Raw genomic sequence first — 23,283 nt, forward strand, 5'->3', positions numbered from 1 at the left:
CCATCCCCCACTGGCAGCCAGACAACCCTGTTTGGCAGATACCATAACAAACGCTTCAGCTGCATTTACAGTGGTCCCTTGAATGCATAACTCTTCTTACAGTTAGAAACAATACGACTAGTTTCCAGATTCAGAGCAACAACTTTTCTCCTCCATAAAATAAATGTTCAATTAGCATCCTCCATGCTTTTGTTCCATGTAAAGAAGTGTTTCTGGGCATTGTATTTAGAAGAACAATCTCACACCTTTGTGAGGAAAAACCCCCTTACTGAACATCGTGATTACCAGCTTGGTTGCCAGAACACCTGGGAAGTGACTCACACACGTCTGGCCAGAGAGTGTGGGTAAACCTATCCAGGGGCAAAAGGGACTTATGCAGTACTAGCAGCCATAACGCTACAAAGGCACTCTAGACCAGTACAAGAGTGCCCACCAGGAGAACGGAGACTTCCTGTCGTTCCGTATGATGTCCATCTCAGCCATGGAACGGAAGGGACTGCGCCGCCAGGAGCTATCCAGGAGAACGGTTTTGAAGTTCTGACCATGGAATCCACCGTGGAGGGCTAACACCACAAGCAGCCATCTTCCTGCCATCTTCCTACCATCTTCCTACCAGGCTTGACTCCCTTCCAGCGAAGTGGACAGCTCATGTACACACCAAATGTCACCTATGCCTGCAAGCAACCTACCCACCCCAGTAGTGGTTAATCATCCAACCACCACTTTCTTTGTTTGACGGAACTCAAGACAAAGACTAGTGCCAAGGAGAAGACAGAAAAAGAGGCATACCATCTTCAGCCAGAGCCAAGTTCCTTTGTACAAACTGGGTGTTACCTAGGCCATGATTTGACTCTCTATTGTCACCCTTTTAGATAAGTCCATTAGTAATAATCATCTCCCCACCCAGTAATCTCTCTATTCTTCTTCCCAACTGTCATTTTGGAGCCTCCCCCTGGTCCATTTCAACCTGAAAGTTCACTCAGGTATGCATGATCCAGGCCAGTCCATTGGTCAAGAGCAAGCACCCAATTAGGTGCCACCAATGAACTTTCTATTGGTTGTTGCAGTAGTCCAGCCCTTATTGTCACTGTGAAACCTCCCCTTTTCGTGAGATCATGCACCAGCTGACCCCCTTTCTCCTCCCTCGTACCTCCCATCCTCTAAGGGCTCAAGAGAGTCCTTACAACCTGTAGACTAGCTACCCACAGGTGTGCTTCTATCAGTATCCCAACTTCCACTGCATAGATCCATCCCCGATTCCTGATCAGTTTTGGGTCCCTTCTCCCACTTCCTTGCTCGTCACCATTGGAGCCTTCCTCAAAGACTACGATAGGTAAATATCACCCTGTTCGTCTACCCATGTGTTCCCCTATCTCTCTATCTATGTTTCCTAGGATTAAATGTGTGTTTTTATGAGTATTTTATCTTGTATGGAAGCCTATATTGTTCTTTATAAATTATAATTGTTTTACTTAATTAGAGTCCCTAATATTTTAAGCATTACTTTTCTGGACATGGAATCCTGTATACATAGGTAAAAAGATCCTGAGTGAGCCAGGTGCCCACCTGACAATTCTCCCAACCTCGTTTTGAGGGCATTTTGGCTTACATCTTTCATAGCTGACTTTTTGTTACTAAGTTGTATGAAACCATATGTAAATTGTATGAAACCAGAGCAAGTATTTCCCACTTCCTCCTCCCACCCCAGATCTTTGAGCCACCCATGCATTTGTTCCTGGGGCAACATCAGTATCAGAGTGAAGGTCTGCAGTGAGAGGGAGGAATCAGTAGACATCACATACACACCCACAGAAGACTCCGGTTCAATGTTCTCAGAATTGCACTGTTGATACATGACTGCATATCTGACTCTAATTACCATATGAATAGGTATAACCTCTGATTTCCTTGTTCTGATCTACAGTGCTTTTTATTTCTATTCCATTCTACTTGAACCAATCCCTTATTCTAACCTGTGCTCTAGTACAGGGTAGGGCAGACTTTATCTTCTGGGAACAACTTTTTAAGAGCCTTTGGAGCTACCAATTACAAAACTGGAGCCAATAGGTGGAGCCAATAATAAGAAGGCAGCTTGTACAAAAAATTCCATGTTTCAGGGCAGATCTACAGTGCTTAAATGGGAAAACCTTTCTTCTGCTGCTATATTACCAAGCAATCCACCACTATTACCCCAAACTGTAACTTTCCCTGAAGGTGAACAATCACACTGGTACATCTGTGTTTTCCTCGGAAGAGGCAAATAGCAATTTTGATGCAGTGGAAGAAGTGTCAATAGCACACACCTCTCCTGTCCATTGCAAGGGTACATGTGTGCATGTGAAAGAGGTGGAGGAGAGGCAGGTAGGGAAGGGTGCTGTCATTTCCCCATCCCAAACACAAATTCATGTGTCTTCTCATTTCCACAAAGACAGAAACTCCTGTGATAGTTTAAATAAAAGGATAAGAAAGAGACTACAGCAGCACTGGAGGAGGGGTGGAGAGCTACTTTTAATTGCTTGGAGAGTGGTTCATCACTCCTGAGTGGCCTTCTACCCACTGCTGCTCTAGTGGCAGTTGGCAGTTCATCCATTATTAACACTGAACAGAGACAGTGCTTCTCTTATGAACTCTAACACTAATTCCTTTTTTAAAAAAAAAACTAAGCCAACTTTCTATATATAATACGAATGATAATTTTGTGGCCTTTCCAATGGGCTTTAGAGAGACACTGTCCAAAGTTCATAATTTAAAAAAAAAACCCAAAGTATATAAAAATACAATACAGTATAAGACATTATCAGTGATCCCTTTCCTGGACTTGTTCTGTCAGTTCCTACTCCATCTTGGCAACCATTTTAAGAGTTCCAATGCGTCGCTTTGTAGACAGTGAAATCATGGCTCTCCTTAATCAGGCTATGCATGCTATCTCCCCTCCGTTACACTAATGAGTAGCCAAAATCTCTGGACCCACTGATAGGGCATTTACATGCCTATTTGTAGTTTCAAGGGCTTGGAAATCTGGATGCCCTCCTCAGTTCCCCAAATCTTGTTGGTTTCTAAAGTTCTACTGGACTTGAATCACCCTGAATGTCTTTATTTTCCCAATGATTTCTTGTGCTGGCTCCTATAATTATTGCTTCTCTGCCAGTCAAAAGTTTGGTAGTCTCATTCCTCCACTAAATCAGAAATTACCAGCATTGTTTTTGAAAGTCTGTTTGGTGGAGTGGTTAAGAGTGCGGAATCTAATTCAAGAGAACCAGGTTTGATTCCTCACTCTTCCACATGCAGCTGCTGAGTCAGTCACAAGTTCTTATTAGAGCTGTTTTCTCAAAAGCAGTTTTCTCCAGAGCTCTCTGAGCCCCAACTACCTCACAGGATATCTGTTGTGGAGAGGGGAAGGAAAAGGAGATTGTAAACCACTCTGAGACTGAGTGAAGGGCAGGGTATAAACCCAAACTCTTCCTCCTCATCATCTTCCTTTTGGAACACTGGAATGTCTCCTTGGAACAAAAGAGTAACTCTCCATGGCCTTATTTTTCGTTGTTTTCTTTCAGAGCTCTGCTTAAGTTCCCTATTACTCCACCATTTTATCCTCAGACATCAGCACTATCCTCAGGGCGGTTTATGACAGACTTACTGTGTTCAGTTAGAGCTCACTTAAATCTTAATTTCTGGATCATCAGCCTTGGATTAAATGGATCCAGTCAGGGCTTTTTTTCTAGCAGAAACTCCTTTGCATATTAGGCCACATATCCCTGATGTAGTCAACCCTCCAAAAACTTACAGGGCTCTTAGTACAGGGCCTACTGTAAGCTCCAGGAGGATTGGCTACCTCGGGGTATGTGGCAAAGGAGTTCCTGCCACAAAAAAAAAAAAAAACCTGAATCGAGCTCAGCAAAGAGTTCCTGCTACAACCCCCCCCCCCCCCCCCCCCCGCATAGCACTAATGATAACTGTGCCTTCTAAAGAGCTAGATTTGAGTCCAGTAGCATCTTAGAGATCAACAATAATTTTGGGGTATAAGGTTTCAAGATTCAAATCTCCCTTCATCAAACTCTTAGAAGCTTATATTCTGAAAAACATGTTGGTCTCTAAGGTGCTGAAGTCCATCAGTGGCTATTAGCCACAGCATACTGTTGGAACTCTCTGTCTGGGGCAGTGATGCTCTGTATTCTTGGTCCTTGGGGGTGCAACAATGGGAGGGCTTCGAGTGTCCTGACCTCACTGATGGACCTCCTGATGGCACCTGGGTTTTTTGGCCACCGTGTGACACAGAGTGTTGGACTGGATGGGCCACTGGCCTGATCCAACATGGATTCTCTTATGTTCTTATGTCGAAGGTGCTTCTGGGACTTCTATTGCAGCTCTTCCACTTCAGACCACCACAGCTACCTTCCTGTTCCTTCCACGGAGAAGAAAGAGCCTTCTTGATGGCAAAGCAACTGTAGGAGGTCTGGAAGAGGGAATTTTTGGTAGCTAGGACTGTGAAAATACTGTGGGGTCACATTTTTTTTATCCATAACAAAAGGAAACAACAGCACAGCAACTTACCATTGTAGCAGTGAATGGAATATTGTCAATTAGAGATGATGCTAGAGCAGAGACCCAGAGTACTAAAATAATAGCAACTGTCAAGCGTTGTTCCTCAGGTACCACCTAGCATTAAAAACAAATAAATAAGAGTCCTCTCTGTCCTGGAAGCTGTCTTTTTTCCCAAGTAAAATTATCATGTTGATTGCTAGTTTTATTTGCTGGGATGAAAACTGTGTGGATTCTCCATATAAGCTAACCCCAGTGTTTCAAATACCAATTGAAAATCCAAATGAATAAAAAGCAAAAATAATATAATGTATAAAAAGTAAAAGCAGCACAATAACTGTCTCTCAGCTGAAATATTTAAATAAGAAACAAACCTGTTAGAAATGTTGTTATATGAATCCTTAATACATGAGTGTTATAATTATATAACACACTTATCAGCCATTATTATCTCCTAGTATTTTCCATCCCAGACCTGGCAACTTATGCCTGTGATGAGATTTCATTATTAAAAACATACCTTTATTAACGAAGCAGTCTGTTCTCCTATATATTCTATTAAGTGAAGGTGCGCCAAAGCCTAAAAAAAAAAGTTTAGTTAAAATAAGTCCCCTAAAATTAGTCTCCTAAAAATGTTCTTCAGTATCTCCCCACCACCACCACCACCACACACACACACTATTACTTATCAAGATAAACTGGTTCACTGAAAGACATAAATTTGCACATATCATGTGAGAATAACCCTCTCATATCCACATTTCCTTATGGAGGGGCTTGTTTCCATTATCATCCAAAGATAGCAATCATTAGCTTAAAAAAAAAAAACCCTGCAGTTCAGGAGCCACAGAGTACTACTAAATCAGATCTTTAGCTAGAGTCAAAGACATACAAAAAAAGGTCTGTCCATCCTTCCTTCTTGAAAAATAAAAATAGTTGATGGTACAAGTTTATGCATCTGCATCAGACTCTGCAGTAGGAGCCTCTAGGAAAGGAAGATATTGATCTGACAAAGAATTGAGCTCCAGAGTTCTGATGGCTGCCAGAGTTCCTCTTCTCAAACAGAGCAGCAAAGAACTCAAGTTTTCATCCCTGAACGGGGTCAAATTGCATATTTTGCCCCCCTGACAGGGAATCTCTCAGGGAAAACCACTTGAGTGATGAAGGTTCAATTCAGGTCTGAAATGCGCCCATCCATGTCCAGTTTTTAATAACATCTTCAGAGAGGCTCAGGGCAGAGGGTTCTGCCTCAAAATGTACATCCAGTAGGTTAAAGGGCTATAAAATCTGGTTACATTTCAGAATGGTAAGAGTCTAAACAAAACATGCAGTTCACAAGTGACATTGAACAAAGCCATTAACTCTGACTGATTTCGCACTGGACTTTTAATACTAGTTTAGTGCTGTCCCAAACTGACATTCTGCACTGAAAACTTAGAATCGTACAGTCATAGAGTTGGTTTCTCTCATTCTGGTGTAGAATGTCAGTTTGGGGAGAGAGCTAAAACCAGGATTAAAGGTCTAGTGTGAAATTGGTATTTGGTTTTGAGCATAAATTAGAAATTATAAAATCAGGTTAATGATTTGCCATAAAGCAGAAAGAAATTTACAACCACTTATGGAATAATCTTGGCTATCACAGTTCACAGAAGGAAAGAAAACCTCACAGAGGACAACATCAAGAATTTTGAATCACCAGGAAAGTTCATTAGACCAGAAATTACAGTAGTAAATACATTGGTTGGCAACTGCTACACTAGAAACCACATTTTATAAAAAAATGTAATAATGCAAGTATTTTATTCCCATTTAGGGCAGCATTCTAAAGTCTAAAAATCAAGTCTTTTCTAGGACTAAATATATTTTTCCAAGTCACAGCTTGAAACTTAATCAGGGGAAACACCAATTTATGTCCAGTATAAAAACCTACATTTTAAATCTATAGGGAACTATGCTGGACTTAAACCAGTGAAATAGTGGTATAATATCAAATCAAATCAAGGGAACAAAACAGGTGCAGAATAAAGAAACAAGAACTTACAAGTGAAGAAAATAGGAATGCAGAACAGCCTATTTAAAAGGTTTAATAGCCTTAGCTCAACATTAAATCAAGGCTATTAAATTAAATTTTAAAATTAAATTGAGGCTATTAAATAACCTTAACTCAAAATTTCCATTTTATAAGGTAAACTAATGTTTGACAGTCAAAAATCTGGCTACCTCTCCTGAAGTAGTATTCAGTTCTTCTCACAGAACACATATAACATCTTTTGTCTTCAAGGCCTTATGTGAATTTTCCTTACTCCAGAAGCAACTTTCAAGCTGCACTGATTCCCAGGTTTATCATACTTAGCCTTTTTTTCCACCTGAAGCAGAATATATTTGATCATTCTGTAACACTTCAGAAGCTCAGACAATTCCTGTTACATAGTTAAAACTGGCCTTTTAATCTCTGTAAATATAAACTGCTAATGTTTAAATGTGGTAGTCACATGTAGTCAATAACTGGTTCTCTACCCAAGACTTTCGGTGAGAATTAGCATGGATCTTTTCCTGCACTGAACTGTCCACAGTCATTTACTTCGTATTTTATGTGGCAACCTAGAGCCACTAATGTTTGCCTCCAAACATTCAAGGATAGGCAGGTAGCCCAATTCCAAGGCACACATTCACCAACATTTTTGAAATGTAAATTTCTCATTGATACTTTGTGTGTTCTTTGCTAAAAATATCAGTGGAACGCCAATGGACCAGCTTGCCACCTACAATGAAGACCCACACAGTGTATCCTTATATATTCTCAAATATTATATTTTTTGGTAGATGGTCCAAACCCAACTATCATTTTGTATCTATTAACTGCTCCAGTGGGTAACTGAAAGAGCACAGAAAGCAAAAAAGCAAACATCATACCAGCAGTGATATAAAAGACAGAGGGAATATGCTTCTGACAGAACAGTAAACTCAAACATAACCTTAATTCCCAACAGCTCTAACCTGTTGAAGCTTTTTTCTCAGTTTCCCCCATTAAATCAGGATAGTGAATACTCAACAACGCATAACTTTAAGAACACCATCACAACTGGAAGCCACAATCAGTCAAGCCTATGCAACACAACCTGAGAAATACAACTCAACTGGAAGGTATTTGTGTGGCTCAGCTGGTAATAAAATCCCTACAGAGACAAGAGGTTGAATGTTCAATTTTCCAGATGGAAATTGAACTTGGCAAACATGCTGACATGCAAGAATTACTACAAAAATGGGCAGAGTCAATCCGAAGATGTTATTTCATGCTGTCACTCCAGGAATCTTGGTGGCCTAACTCTGATGACTATATTTCATTTGAAGCTACCTCACAGAGGCTCCATTACTGTCTGATTTCTTCAAATTATATTCTCACTCCGTTTGATCTATATTTCTTCTACTTTCTGCCACAAAGCACCAAAGGAAGTGTTGTAATCAACCCACTGACATTATTAAAAGGAAAATTTCTAATAACAACAAAACAGTTTACTGGTTTGCAAATATTACAAGTATATTAGCACTGGCAATTTCCTACTAAAACTGCTACTTGATGTGCTCCTGTTGTAGTAGAGCTAATTCCTAGCCAGAAATAAGTGATATGGGTGTTCAGTATTTTAGTGCCTGTGTAAAGGAATGCTGTTTTGAAAGATAAGGGCAAATGAATTCTGTGGTACAAGGCACTCACTAATTAGAATGTTTCACAGACATGTACCAATTTCACATCTTAATCCCATATAAATCTTAGGATAGAAATGAGACCTTACAAGTAGAGATTTCTAGATAAAAATTTACTAATTAAAGTTTGGCCCAAGTAAAATTCATTAATAAATATTGTATGTACCCTAAACTGGGGGCTGGGGGGAGTGATTTCTGACATTCAGGAGTGCTCTGAAATCTTCTGATCTGAATTATTGTTCTGGTGTCTCAACGTCTGGCTTTATTTTCCTAGGCAATGGAAGGACATACAACAGGATCTTGCCAACTCCTGTTTCTGAGTTCAGCTTTCCAGTTTCTACCAATCATTATACTGGCTCATTGTCTTAGTTATGCTCTTTTTAATCCTATACAAGGATTATAGCTTTAGCTGTTCTATCTGGGCCTGCATATGAACTAGAAAGGTAGGTGAAAGACTGGCAGCTAGGCTTCCCAATCCCCAGGTCCCAGCAGGGGATCCCGTGGTTTTACAGGCTTCCTCCAGCCCCCAGCCAGCTGGCTGGCGAGGGAAGCCCCACCCCTACAGCCAGCATGCAGCTCTAGATCTTGGGCAGGCTTAGAAACCTGCAAACAGGTCCCTTTCAAAATGTGTGTGTGTGTCTCTGTGCCTTTAAAGTTGAGCAGGAAGTACTTTATGGGCAACACAGTCCCTAGGTTTGTTTTGCTTTCGTTTCAGAGCAACTGTGTGTGTGTGTGTGTGTGTGTGTGTGAGAGAGAGAGAGAGAGAGAGAGAGAGAGAGAAGGAGAGAGCAGTGTAGCCCCTGTTCTTTTCAGATGTCATTGTGGAAGAACCAGACCTAGTAAGTTTGTGTGTGAGAGAGGGTTGCCAATCCCCAGGTTTGGAGGCCCTCCCCCCCCACACACACACACACTTTAGGGTCATCAGAAAGCAGCAGAGAGGGGGGAGGGAAATGTCTACCGGGCAATTATTCCCTGTGGAGAATGATTCCCTTAGGGAATAATGGGAAATTGATCCGCAGGTATCGGGGGCTTGGGTGTGTTTTGAGGTAGATGCACCAAATTTTCAGTATAGCATCCAGTGCCTCTCCCCAAAATACCCCCCACGTTTCAAAACAATTGGACCAGGGGGTCCAATTCTATGAGCCCCAAAAGAAGGTGCCCCTACTCTTCATTATTTCCTATGGAAGGAAGGTATTTTAAAAGGTGTGCTGTCCCTTTAAATGTGATGGCCGGAACTCCCTTGGAGGTCAATTATGCTTGTCACACCCTTGCTCCTGGCTCTGCCCCAATGTCTCCTGGCTCCACCCCCAAAGTCCCCAGATATTTCTTGAATTGGATTTGGCAATCCTAGTGGCAGCCCTTCTTATCCAAGCTGGGGGTGTCAATTTTAAAACAAAACTGAAGTGTTTGCAGTTAGGGGAGCCAAAGTTCACCACGGCATTCACTCTGAAATGAGAAATATTTTTCTCCTGGCCAGAGGCTTCCCAGGAAATATCTGGGGACTTTGGGGAAGGAGCCAGGAGACTATGGGGGGTGGAGCCAAATCTTCTCATACTTTAAGGTGTTACTGGACTCATGCTCTTTTCTACTGCTACTGATGGGCAGGGAAGTGGCACGACTGCCCCAAGGATGCCCACCCCACCATGCCACAACCATTGAGAAACCTCTCCAAGTTGCCCCTATGAGTCGCAGGCCATGCTCCTTTCAGGTGCTCTGGGTGTCTTCCGGCCAGTTAGCTGCCCTTCCTAGTGGACCCTCCTTTGCTTGCCTGCTAGCCCATCTTTTTTGGTCAGGAGGCCTTTTTTAAAAAAAATTGAGTGCCCCCCAACCCAAAAAATCCTAACTACATCCCTGGTGAGGGCCTCCAAACCAGAGGATCCTCTGCCCCCAACTAGGGATTGGCAACCCTACCTGGACAAGTTCTAGTAAAGGAGAATAGCTGGGCTTGAAGAAAAAAGCTGAATGAAAGAAAGTAGTGGGACATAAAGGCAGTATTCAGTCCTCCTCATCCAAATAAATGCTGAAGTTTTGTAAAAAAAAAAAAATTGAAAAAAAAACTCTATAGTTGAGGATCCCAGCAAAGAAAGGGAAATGTATCCTGCCAATTCTTGCCTGATTGAACTCACTGAACAATGGATGCTTTCTGCCTGCCTGAAATTTGAGAGGAAGGATAGCTTGGATGGGAGTGCTACAATTCCTGAGTATTTTAGTATAATGGGATAAATTCTGCACCTAGAAATGCATTTATTGTTACTACTACTAGCTCTAAATCCATTCATAAGAATCAGATTCAATTTTTTAAAATGACATATGATCAGATCTCAAACCAGTTTTTATTTTACTTTTTACATATTTCTAGTTATGAAGGGAATATGGATATTAGCATAGTGTTCATCTTCTACTGTCAAGGCAAGAACTGAAGAGGGGCAAATTAAAGGATAAAATGCAGGTGGGAAAATTAAACCGCTGATTCTCACCTGCAAGCAACCATCATGCCATTTCAATCTTTCCCCTTAACTAGGCTTCACAGTTGGAAAGAAGTGAAAGTAAGAAAAGATGAACTGGAATGGAGAATTGGAAGGCAGGGCCGGCCCTGCCACTAGGCAAACTAGGTGATTGCCAGGGGCACCAGCCTTCTGGAGGCACAAAATTGGGTGCCCCCCATGTGACTTGGTGCTGTTAACAGTGGGGGGGGGGGGAGTTAACCTTGCCTAGGGTGCCAGACACTCTAGGGCTGGCCCTGTTGGCAGGCTGGTACCAGAGGGATTAAGCACTACTCCTACCTGCCCATAAATGTTCCTCTCTGCATGTCTCAACCTCTCCCTCTTTATATCAGTTCAATAGGGTTTCTGTGCACCACAAAGGAGCTGAAGAGGCAGAGTCATTGAAAGGGGGTACTAAATGAGGGAGTCCTAATTAGGAGGGAGTCCATCAGATGTTCTTCATTAAAGACTGCAGGGTGCTACATACCCCTGTTTGATAAATAAGAGAGTAATGACAAGACATATCAAAGGAAACAGTTTTCTGGTAATTAAAAATATAAAGCTTTCCATTTAGAAAACATTAAAAGGAAAACTGCTCTGAACTACCCAAGTAGTTATGTCAGAGATTCATATTGCATAAGGACTACTGCTAAGTAACATTCAGTTAATGGATGCAGAGCCTCTCCTCTCTTAACGGCTTTCCACCTTTCTGTGACTTGCCTCTCAGGCTCATATTGTGAGAAACAAAGGCAACCAATAGAGCTCATTGAAGAGTGCCTTCCATTAATGTTACTGTTCTGTTAACATTAATTAATTAATGTTAATTCTGTTTTCTTTTACTATAGCCAATATCACTTGTCTCTAAAGTCTGGCATTTTCCAAGTTGCCTTAATGTTCCATTTTCATTTCCCAGCGTTACTGTTGTTTTTTGTGTACAGACAACCTCATTAACATCCCCGTGATGTCCCAGCCTTTCCTTGTTTTTTTCCCATACTTTTCTAGACTAGTTTTTCCTGTACTTTTCTTTTTAAATTAAGGAATGAATTCACAAGATAGCCTCTTGCTTGGATTTTTTTTTCCAGCCTCATGGATTGCCACCCAAAGCTTGCAGAGAAAGGAAGGGGTTGGGCAGCAATTTGTGTGTATGTGACTCAGCCTTCCATCCTTCCAAGGTCAGTAAAATGAGGACCAGGCATGCTGGGGGTAAAATGTAGATGACTGGGGAAAACAATGGCAAACCACCCCATAAAAAAAGTCTTCCATGAAAACGTTGTGATGTGATGTCACCCCAGAGTCAGAAACGACTGGTGCTTGCACAGGGGACTACCTGTATCTTTATTTGCAAACCAGCAATGAAACATTTCAGAGCTGGAGGGCACCTGTGCTGAAACAAATGGTCAGTCCCACTGGGAAGCCTGACACCAGCAGCCAATCATTGCCTATTTATTTTCTTCGCAGCCCGATCTATCTTATGTATGCATTGGCGGTAGCAGATTTCAAGGTGTTCAGTGGGACTATTCTGCATCAAAAGCCTGGAGGTCCTTGGCCCTCATGGAAGCATGAAAGAATCTTGTTTGGCCACAGACCCATCCAGAGGGGTGCATGTTTGTGTGCATAAATGCAGAGTTTCTCTTGGGAGGTCAGTCACTGCTCCATGCAAAAACAGCTAGGTAGAGCAAAGTGAGGAGGGGGCTTCATGGAGCCTCTCATCCAAGAAAGGGCACACAGGCTGGAGACCAGGGCAAGCTCATCCTGAAAGCGCCTTTCTCCACACATGCTTACTTAAGCATAAGCCCCATTGAGAGTAAGTCCACGAGCCCGGATCTGGACAATTTGGTTGTAGAGAGAAAGGTGTGCTTGTATGTATGAAAAATGATTTACTCTGGGTGTCAAATACACTACATACACCACTAGAGCTGTATACCTGATTCAAGTCAGATAAAGAAATACAGAATTTTGAGGGGGGTGCTAATCAGAGAAACTACTCAAACATGGGAAAAGAGGCAACTAATAAGGGGTGAGACACATATACCAGGAACAGCCCTCAGTTGTAGTGTGATGGGAAGGGAACATATTTTAACAGGGCTTGCTCAGCCCCATTGCAGCATTTCAGCAGCCTCAATGCTTCAATACATGTGCAAACAAACAAAAAACCTAGAAAATCAAATCCTTAATGTGAACAGGTGGGTCTGTGACAGGGGGAAAAAAACTACACACACACTTATACAGTATGTCACAGAAGTGAGTACACCCCCCCACATTTTGTAAATATTTAAGTATATCTTTTCATGTGACAACACTGAAAAAATGACACTTGGCTACAATGTAAAGTAGTGAGTCTACAGCTTGCATAACAGTGTAAATGTGCTGCCCCCTCAAAATTATGCAACACACAGCCATTAATGTCTAAACTGCTGGCAACAAAAGTGAGTACACCCCTAAGTGATAATGTTCAAATGGGGCTCAAAGTGTCAATATTTTGTGTGGCCACCATTATTTTCCAGCACTGCCTTAACCCTCTTGGGCATAGAGTTCACCAGAGCTTCACAGGTTGCCACTGGAGTCCACTTCCACTCCTCCATGATGACGTCACGTAACTGGTGGATGTTAGAGACCTTGCACACCTCCATCTTCCATTTCAGGATGCCCCACAGATGCTCAATAGGGTTTAGGTCTGGAGACATGCTTGGCCAGTCCATCACCTTTACCCTCAGCTTCTTTAGCAACACAGTGGTTGTTTTGGAGGTGTGTTTGGGGTCATTATCATGTTGGAATACTGCCCTGCGGCCCAGTCTCTGAAGGGAGGGGATCATGCTGTGCTTCAGTATGTTATAGTACATGTTGGCATTAATGGTTCCCTCAATGAACTGTAACTCCCCAGTGCCGGGGACAGCACATTTACACTGTTATATAAGCTACAGACTCACTACTTTACATTGTAGCCAAGTGTCACTTCTTAGTGTTGTCACATGAAAAGATATACTTAAATATTTACAAAATGTGACAGGGTGTACTCACTTCTGTGACATACTGGAGAGAGAGAGAACACAAACTGACTGCACCAATAACATGATCATCAGAACCAGCACAACATCCACAAAAACCCTAAAGGCGACTGCAGTCGGGAAAACGCCTCTATGTTGTAAGCCAGATATTTTTAAAAGGTAAAGGTAGTCCCCTGTGCAAACACCAGTCTTTTCCAACTCTGGGGTGACGTTGCTTTCACGTTTTCACGGCAGACTTTTTACGGGGTGGCTCGCCATTGCCTTCCCCAGTCATCTACACTTTCCCCCCAGAAAGCTGGGTACTCATTTTACCGACCTCAGAAGGATGGAAGGCTGAGTTGACCTAGAGCCAGCTATCTGAACCCAGCTTCTGCCAGGATCTAACTCAGGTCGTGAGCAAAGCTTAGGACTGCAGTACTGCAGCTTTACCACTCTGCGCCACGGGGCTCCTAAGCCAGATATAAAACTAGGTAAATAACATTCACTAGGACAGGTGAATCTATTCTGACCAAACCAATCTTTGAAGGCTAAAGAGAGGTAGCAGTCATGCTGCAGTTATCCCAGTTTAGTTGGGCTGCTGTCACTAGGAAAAGTACTCTATTTCTCCCAAGGGACAATGCCCTAATACCCAAGACAGGAGACATTTATGCAATTCATTTAAGTTTATTATCTCACCTTCTTGAGTAAGCTTTGAACCATGCAATCCTATACAATCAATAGGCTTAGATTATCTAAAACTCTGTTTAGGACTGCACTGTAGGACAGCTAAGAGCAAAAGTTAAATAAGCATTTAAAAACATTGCTTAAAACAATAGAAAAGAGCAAGAATCCAGTAGTACCTTTAAGACTAAAAATGTGAGGCTTTCATGAATCATTGCTCAAATGGAAGCTCATGTCTTGCTGAAAATTCTGTTATTCTTTAAGATACTTGGACTCTTGCTCTTTTCTACTACTACAGACAGATTTATACAGCTACCCATCTTGCTTAAAACATGCAGTCTACATCCCTAACCACATAGTCAAAAATGCTGTTTAAAATATATATCTGCTTGACTAAGGGGAACTGATTTTCAGTATGCACGAAACCACCAATCCAGATGCTCAGAAGGTAATGCTGCTGCACACTCCAGCTTCATTCACTACATTGGAGGGTGTGATGGTTGCTTCCCCTGGTCAAGGCTGCATTGTCCTTGCTCTGGTACAACCTCCCCTGAAGTAGTCTTCCCTGCAAGGCCTCTTATTGGAAAAGGGGTTGCACCACTTGATTATCATCAGTATTATTATTCCTCTCCATACCCTCTACTCTTACACACTAAGTAGGAATAATCTGTAATCTGCTACAGATCCTCCTTAAATAGGCCACCCTTCCAATCCCCTCCCTGGCTTACTCCTTCACTTCACCTTCTTATCCAACCAGGAGTCTCTGTCTCATCTGCAGCTGTATCCTAGATTGTTTCCTGTCCCAGACAGGGCTTGATAATGTGAGTGATTCTATCTGGCCCCAAACTCCATTACTTAACCTAAAGTCTGCAGCCCTGTCATCCTGCTGCAGCTGCCAGCTGTGTATGGTTATCTCAGCCAAGGCAAGTTGCCCCCACAAGTCTGAAACAAATCCCATTGCTGGACAGAGCAGCCAGTTTTACAATCCATTGATCATAAGGGGCTAACTCATCCAATGAAATTTGTGGAGAGTCTTATATGGATAAAAGCTATTCGGTTCTAATCTGATAAGAATAAAAAGTCTACATATCTATTGTAAATATAGCTTTGTATTCCATCCTTGTATATCTACTTTTATTCTTGGTAGAAGCCTATTTCTACAGTCAGGATATGAATCTTTGCTTTTTATCTATTGCATGCTAAATCATGTCTGAGAGTCAAAAAATTACAAGATTGTATTTTATCTTCTATAAAAATGCCTAAACAATTTCCCTTTATAGTTATATCATCCAGAAGAAAAAAGTTATGGCATCCAGAAGACAAGGGAAATTTCTTGCAGGTATTCTAAGGTCAGTTTTGAAGATTATGCATACATAAATTCTTCAGTTTGTATTCTGTCTCACTATGTTCAATTCTATTTTGTAAGGAGGAGGTCAGGTCCAGTACAACAAAGGTCTAGTACAACAAAGACATCCCCCCATGTTGACTATTTTCTCCTAGAAACAATTTCAGAACACTGCAAGAAGCTAATCATTTTAGGCAGAATGAAGGGGCAATAAGAGACAAAATAGCTTTCATCTAATTTTACAACAGTGCAATCACAACATACTAAAAACTGCTAAGCTGAACTTAAAGCAATACATTAAAACACTATCTCATTATGTTCCATACTGAGAAACTGTCTTCAAGCCACAGCTAATAAATGTCAGGATATCTTGTGCTAATAACTGGAACTCTGCATCAGAAGAAGCACTGTGGCACTGATACCCCAGAAGTAAACAGATAATGGAGAAAAATGTCTAAGAATCATTGTTTCTAAACTAGGTTTGCGACTTGCCTGGAATCTGAGAGGCCTATACAGATTTTTAAATTGCCAAGTTAGCTGTTGGTGCAAACAATACAAATGCCACTTAAAGAACTCTTCCTCCCATTGTGCCTAGCAGAAAGTTGGAGCTGCAATATTGTTACCAATTAAAGGTGGACTCAGAGGCCAAAACAGCCTCAGCCCCCACTCAGCTTCAACATTCCCTCACCAGATGGAGGGCCAAAGAACTGGCTCCTCCTCACTGGTCACACTGTCTAGAGTGGCAGGACAAAGCCAGGCTTTTCTGGACTCTTCTTCATTGGCTGCTTTGTGTCCAGCAAAGCAAGTACTACTGTGCTTTTCTTTGTCAGCTGCACCGCAGTGCACAGTGAAGTCTATGGAACAAGTAGCCCTCCAGGGCAATTGCTCACTGGGATATATCCGGGTAAAATATATAGTCAATCTATGTCTCTGCTCCTGTTCTGCAGAATGAAGTCTATAAATGGTGGCCAAATTCCAACCTGGAGAGGGTTTCTGTCTCTTTTTCCAGAATATTCAATATACAGCTAGAAGGAATAGGGTTCCACTGTGCAGAAAGGTTAATCTGAATCTTATAGATTTTGTGAGCATTCTGGGTTATGGAATCCTGCTCCCCCTCCCCCAAGAAACAAGACATGGCTTTGTAAAAAAAAGGAAAATAATTACAGGATGCAAAAATATGCCTGCACCACAGCAGCAGCAAGTGGTGCAGGGACAAGTAGGAATTCCTTTGTTGCTCATTTCGGCTGTCATCTCCCTCTGCCACTCCTTCCCTTTTTTCACTGCAACATCCCACAGCAAAGGAACCTTCCCTTTCCCCCTCTTTTGAAATATGACACACTATATCAGCAGAGTTGGCAGTTATCTGCTGGGAGTACAGAAGCTCCAGCCTCCAACTCTCCTTTCCTGCCATCACTGAGCAAAGGTGTGATGTCACTTCCAGGAGAAACTTTGAAGTATACTAGTTTTTTCCATGAATTGCTAGAAACTTTATGGTTTTACCTTAGAATTCATGGTGACTCCTAGAAAAGAATGACATAACTTCTGAGTATTCCCCGGAAATGATGTCATGTCAGTGTTGACTGTACCTCCATGTCCCTGCCTTCCCATTCTCTCAATGGGTGCAGGAGCTCTACACTGCAGCCCAGAAAAAAAAGTGACTGAGCCCTTTAAAAAGTAAATGGGAAGAGTTGGCTGCCATTTCAGTTCCACCTCTTCTCCTCAGCGTTCATTTTCCCTGCAACCACTCTGCATCATTCCCTTTGAGCTCTACTTGTTTTTTCTCCAGTTTAAATGGGTTTTATTTCACTACAACAGACTAACATGATTACCCCTGTATAGTTAAAGGAGAAAGCCCTGGGAATTGCATGAATCATGTATTCAATTAATGTGTAATGTGGACATTCCCTTTAACGCAAGAACTTTTTGCATCCCATACTGGCCAAAACCCTGTGTATCTTGTAGAGGCAGCTAAAAACTCACTTTTATTTATGTGTGTGAAGTGCCATCAAGTTGCAGATGACCTATGGTGACTTCACAACACTAACAGAGGTTAGAGAGTTTAGAGTCTTAAAAAGGTGGACTTCTGTAATCTTCCTCTGCAGAGTGACCCTGGAATTCCTTGGTGGTCTCTCATCAAAATACTTCCTTCGTTTCCAAGATCTGACAAGATGAGGCCAGCCTTGGCTATCCAGACCAGGGCCACTTTTATTTAGATATAAGCTGATTCTCTCAAATATCCACAGCTTCTAAAGGCAAAGGCAGTTGAAAGTCTGGACTAATTATATGCCAATCTATCCAATTTTACTCCTTTTGGCCTACAAATGGGCCATCTAAAATTATTTTCCAGTTTGAAAACATAAAGATCTGCTACTTTAAGACTTATAGGTAGACCTGGAAAAAGGACTGACACATTGCCTCTATATTTTACGAAAGGAGAGGCTCAATTTTTATTACATTTCTTTTTTTGGGGGGGGGGGGGAGCTTGTTTGTGTTGCTTGTTTTCTTCTTCTCTCTTGCAATATTTGGAAATTCACAAGGAGACTGTTTTCCTTAGACTTTCTTACTTTTAAGAAGCCAGTTAAAGCCAAAGAAGCAGAAAACACAGACAGAGCTGCAGGCCTTCTACCAGCTCAGATGTAGTAGCTCCTGGCAATAGGAAAAGCATTCCTTTGAGCTTTCTATATCTGTAAATCACAGCTGCGACTTCCCTCACTGGCTAGAACAAAGGGGAGGCAAAATGGGTCTGTTTCCAGTGCACAAATCAGGTAGAAAACTTACTTTTTCGGAAAGAATGAGAAATCTTGGCTGGATAAGAGGCAAATTGTTACTAGACGAAATGCCCACATTCAAAATAAAACAGCCACTCTAAGCACAGGATAGACTGAAATAGGGCTGCCAATGCTGGGTTGGAAAACTCTGGAGATTTGGGGGTGGAGCCTGGGAAGTTGGGGTTTGAGGATGGGAGGGATCTCAGTGGGGTACAATGCCACAGAGTCCACCTTCCAAAGCAGCCATTTTCTCCAGGGGAACTGATCTCTGAAGTCTGGAGATCAGTTGTAATTCTGGGTGATCTCCAGACCCCGCCTGAAGGTTGGCAACTCTATATGCCAACAGAATATCCTTTGATTCTATTACTACTGAGTGTGTACAAAGGCTTCTATCTCATCCACATAACTATTTTTGAGTCTTAGTTTAAATTACCAAAATTTAGGATGCAAGATTTTAATATGCTTTTTTCTTCATTCTCCTTACCTCCATTAAAACAAACAATGCTGCAAAGAAAAGGAGTGTTGCCCATTCCACTCTGTTCAAAATCATCTCAAAATCATGGATGTTGGCTAATACAAGAAGCCATATAGCCCCCAACATAGCAATCCACCCTGCACAAAAGGAGGGAAAAAACAGCATCAGTACAGCCTTGTCTACTTTTTACACCTGTTTGCATCTTATTAACATAGACAACTTGCTCATTGCCTACACAGTACATGCTTAGAAGTAATATCAGCCTATGCTTGATGCAGTATTTTCCTGACAAGGTTCTAGTGGCTTTAGTAACTAACATTACAACAAGTAGAAGTTCTGCATCTTTAGGAAGAAACTGCACTCGTTGAATGTTGCCTGTCATCTGCTACCAAAACATGAAAAAAGCAGCAGCCCTACATTTGTTCTAACTTTGTATTTCATCCAACACTAAATTTCTCAGATGTAAGCCAAAAATGAACATGGAGCTGCTTCAATTAGGCAGCACTTCCACAAAGATGCTCAGATTTCGCCATCACTATCAATCTTTGCACTGGAACTAGTGAAGCAAGAGAAGGCAAACTGAGCAGCTTGGGATAAATTCAACATCTCAAAGGAAACATCCTTATCCTGAAGTTTGGTTCACAAATAAAAACTCCAGATGTGCAGAATATATGTTAAACAGACCTGAAGGAAACTTTGTGGCAAGACAGCTGTCTTTAATAAACAGTGCTAAGTATACATAATAATTTCAAGTCTGCATCCAGCTGGGAAAAAAGATAGCAGAGATATCTTGCACATATTATGTTGTCTGTAACATATTTATTGTCCGCAAAGCCTTAGACTCGTATCTTGCATTCCCAAAAATTAGTCCTTAGACATGCTGAAAGGCTTTGAAACCAATTCCAAGTGTTGCATGAATTCCCAGTGGAGTCCAATGTGGTTTAATTTCATTTGAGAGAAAACTGAGGTATTTTGAGCATGATCTGAATCCAGTAGCACTTTAAAGATCAAAAAGAACTCCAGGATATAAGCTTCCAGGAGTTAAAGTGCCTTTCATCAGCTTTGACTCTCATCAAACCTTATACTCTGGAAATCTTGTTGGTGTTTAAGATGCCACAGGACTTGGATCTTGCTCTTCTACTGCAGACCAACATGGCTACCCATCTGAAACTACAGTCCTTATAGTAAGTGGAGTTTAAGCGGAAGCGAAGAGGGATTCCTTCAGGGTAGACATTCCCTATAAGTGCTTTACCTTCAGCAAATTCACAGTGCTGTCTTTCTGCTTTCTCTATGTCAAACCTGATGAAATGGTGGAAAAATCTGTGAATGGGCCCCTCTAATATAATTTTACTACTAAGGCAGGTAGCTACGGGGGGATTCTAACTTACAGGATTGCAGTGTAGGATGGCATGCCTTTTTCTCACACCCAAACTAGTATTTGTTCCATTGAGTAAAACACTGAAGCCAATCCCTGTACTGTAAACATTAGCTCTAGGGATTGTTTGAGGTTGGTAAAACAACAGAGGCGAAGTGTTAAGTAGGGCTGCCAAGCCCTCGGTCCAGGCAGGGATTCCCCCACCCAGCCTTCAGCCAAATCCATGCTCTGACCACCACCACATTGGGCCAGCGGGGAGGAACCTCCCCTGATGTCGTTAGCACGACGACATAACCAAGAAGTAACATCATCGCACCAGCGATGCTGCTCACAGCCGCTCTAGGCATTTTGGATTTTTTTTCCTTCTGAATGGCTAGAGCGTCTGGGGAAACCATAGAGTTTTCCCAGAAATGCCTAGAGTGGCTGCAAGTGATGTTGCTGGCACGATGATGTCACTTCTGGGTGACGACATTGCAGTGTGTGTGCACAAAAGTCCCCCACCATGGAACACTTGGAACTTGGCAACCCTAGTGTTAAGGTTATTTGAACTTGTGCTATCACCCTGATTGGAATTAAGCCCCATCACAGAGCTAGGTTTAGGCACAAGCTAAGAAAGCTGCAGCTACTCATATTAAGAGAGGCCTCTACAAACCAAAAAAATGTTGAATTACTATTTGGGAATTAATGGTATAGGGCTCCTTAAATCTGATAAACTTAAACTATCAGTACACATTAATCCCCCCTGGCCCCATAACCCCTATTTTTGATCTATTCCAAACTACTTTTTCTCAAGCAATGTTTATCTTGAACACCAGCCTTACCAGTGAAAATCCTATTCAGGAACTATCCACACCCACAAAGAACTCTGACAAGAAAACTTTAGAGAACCTGTTTATCACCTAGGGCCACTTTAGGCAAAACTGCAGTGATAGACCCACTCACAGTGATGGTAGCAGATTGATGACAATATATTGATACCCTTCAGCCAAATTCATGCCCTGACCACCACCACCCCAAATTATGTTGCTGTATTACTTCTTCGTATGCTGTTGCTGATATGGTTTCTCATGAGACTAGAGTGCAAATATCTCTTTTGTTCAGTGACAATTTATAATGAGCACTAGATGCAGAGGGATTCCATGAAAATTTATTATGTTGTGCCTTTCTGTGAATTTTAAAATATCTCCAGTGCAGATAGTTTGTATATTTTATTGCAGGCTCAAAGGAAATATATATGTAACAAAAATAACAGCTGTGCTATGATTTTGTTGGGGAGGAGCTGTCGTGTTCTTACCCAGAAGAAAAAGAAATTGACAGATTTCTCAAGATAAGATATAAAATTATTGTAGCCAGCATCAACAATTTCTAAAGGGAATATTCAAACATTGGTCTATGAAAGCAGGAAAGGATAAAATACAGAAGAAAAATGGAACAACAGATTATACTAACAGCTGGAGTCTTTCAAAATGACTAATTAAGAAAAGGCTGCCTTCTTTAATATACCAACTCTTCTTTGGTTTACATCGAAATTGAACAGCTGAAAAAAGAAATCAATCTAAATCTCAAACCCTTAGAAACCACTACAATTTGAAATTAATTTTTGATGTGAATATTTAAAAGGCATGCCATTTCTATTGCTTGTTGCCAGGGCTTTTTTTTGTAGAAGGAACTCCTTTGCATATTAGGCCACACACCCCTGATGTAGCCAATCCTCCAATCCTTACAGGGCCTACTGTAAGCTCCAGTGTGGTCTAATATGCAAAGGAGTTTCTCCTACAAAAAATCCCTGCTTGTTGCCATCCTTGATGACATTAACAGCAAGGTCAGATTATTTCACATGCCATCAGGACACTCTTGGAAAATAGGAAATTATTAGGAACCTTATATCAGAGTGGTCATTTGGGGACATTAGCTTTACCAATGCAAATGAAAATATTTCAATACAAATATTCCAGAATGCATTGCAGCCACAGCTTTTAGGTATAGAGAGAGTTGTCCTGCCGGCATGTAACAGACCCCCAGAAAAATAAATAAGACTCACACCAGATTTGTAAAATTTTGTGGAATAAAATAAAACTTTATTGGTAACAGTTGTAAGAAGCATTGGCACATCATGGGCCCCCCAGATCTAGAACATCAGCTGGCTCATACCAGTCGATGTACATCGTCACACCCAGCCAGCCAGCTTGAGTAGAGAACCATGGGATGGCAGGTTCCAGGAGCCCACATGGACAAGTGCCCCTCAGTGATCTCTCCTGCCATCTGCTTGTGAGGGCAATCACTGACAGTCCCAGAGCAAGCCTGCACACTGCCCTCACACCAAGACCCTGTAAGGGGGCCCCCATAACCAGAAAATGGCACACAGGCCAATTTCCATAAATGTATGCTGTTACAAAAGGTTTCCATGCTGTTACCACCAAAAGGTGTCACAAGGAATAAAGCAGAGAAAAGCATCAAACAATGTCATTCGGCTAACAATATCAAACTAACTATGATTAAATCAAATTGCCCTAGATCACTTTACAGACTGGCAGTATCGTAAAGCTAGAGCTCTAGGGAGGGATGGGTGGATGAACCTCACCACAGCAGGAGCCACCTTTCACAGCCCACCTGCAGGGACCCTGAGACCTAGCAATTGGACCCTGGGAGAGAGAGAAGGCTCAATTTCCCCATCTCTCTATGCCCTGCCCCCAGTCTCCAGCCAACTCTCTCCTCTACTTCCTTGTGTGCAAAAGTTGGGCTGCAGTAAAGTCAAGCCCTCCCCGCTTCTAATGTCAAAGAGGATACTGAGGCAAAACATTCTCAGCAAATAATCCATCTTGTCTACTTTATTCAGAGAGGGAGAATCCACTTTTAAGAATAAAATATGTGGGTGTTGCTCAATTTACTTTCTCTTTGCTTGTTCCCTTACACAGTTCCTGCAAAATGATC

At 41.8% G+C, this 23,283-nt stretch overlaps 1 protein-coding gene across 2 annotated transcripts in view; it reads right to left on the reverse strand.

Annotated features, from left to right (window-relative positions):
* OCA2 (OCA2 melanosomal transmembrane protein) overlaps positions 1-23,283 on the reverse strand; it is a 289,009-nt gene that overhangs the window by 80,846 nt on the left and 184,880 nt on the right. For both annotated transcript variants that reach the window (XM_060233870.1, XM_060233871.1), the window contains 3 exons: positions 18,987-19,114; positions 5,060-5,119; positions 4,552-4,656 (listed from right to left, as the gene is read on the reverse strand). In XM_060233870.1, the coding sequence (XP_060089853.1) occupies positions 4,552-4,656; positions 5,060-5,119; positions 18,987-19,114 (293 nt within the window). The remainder of the gene's footprint in view (positions 1-4,551; positions 4,657-5,059; positions 5,120-18,986; positions 19,115-23,283) is intronic.

Source organism: Heteronotia binoei, chromosome 3 (genome assembly GCF_032191835.1).
Source record: "Heteronotia binoei isolate CCM8104 ecotype False Entrance Well chromosome 3, APGP_CSIRO_Hbin_v1, whole genome shotgun sequence".
NCBI classification, from domain to species: Eukaryota; Metazoa; Chordata; class Lepidosauria; order Squamata; family Gekkonidae; genus Heteronotia; species Heteronotia binoei.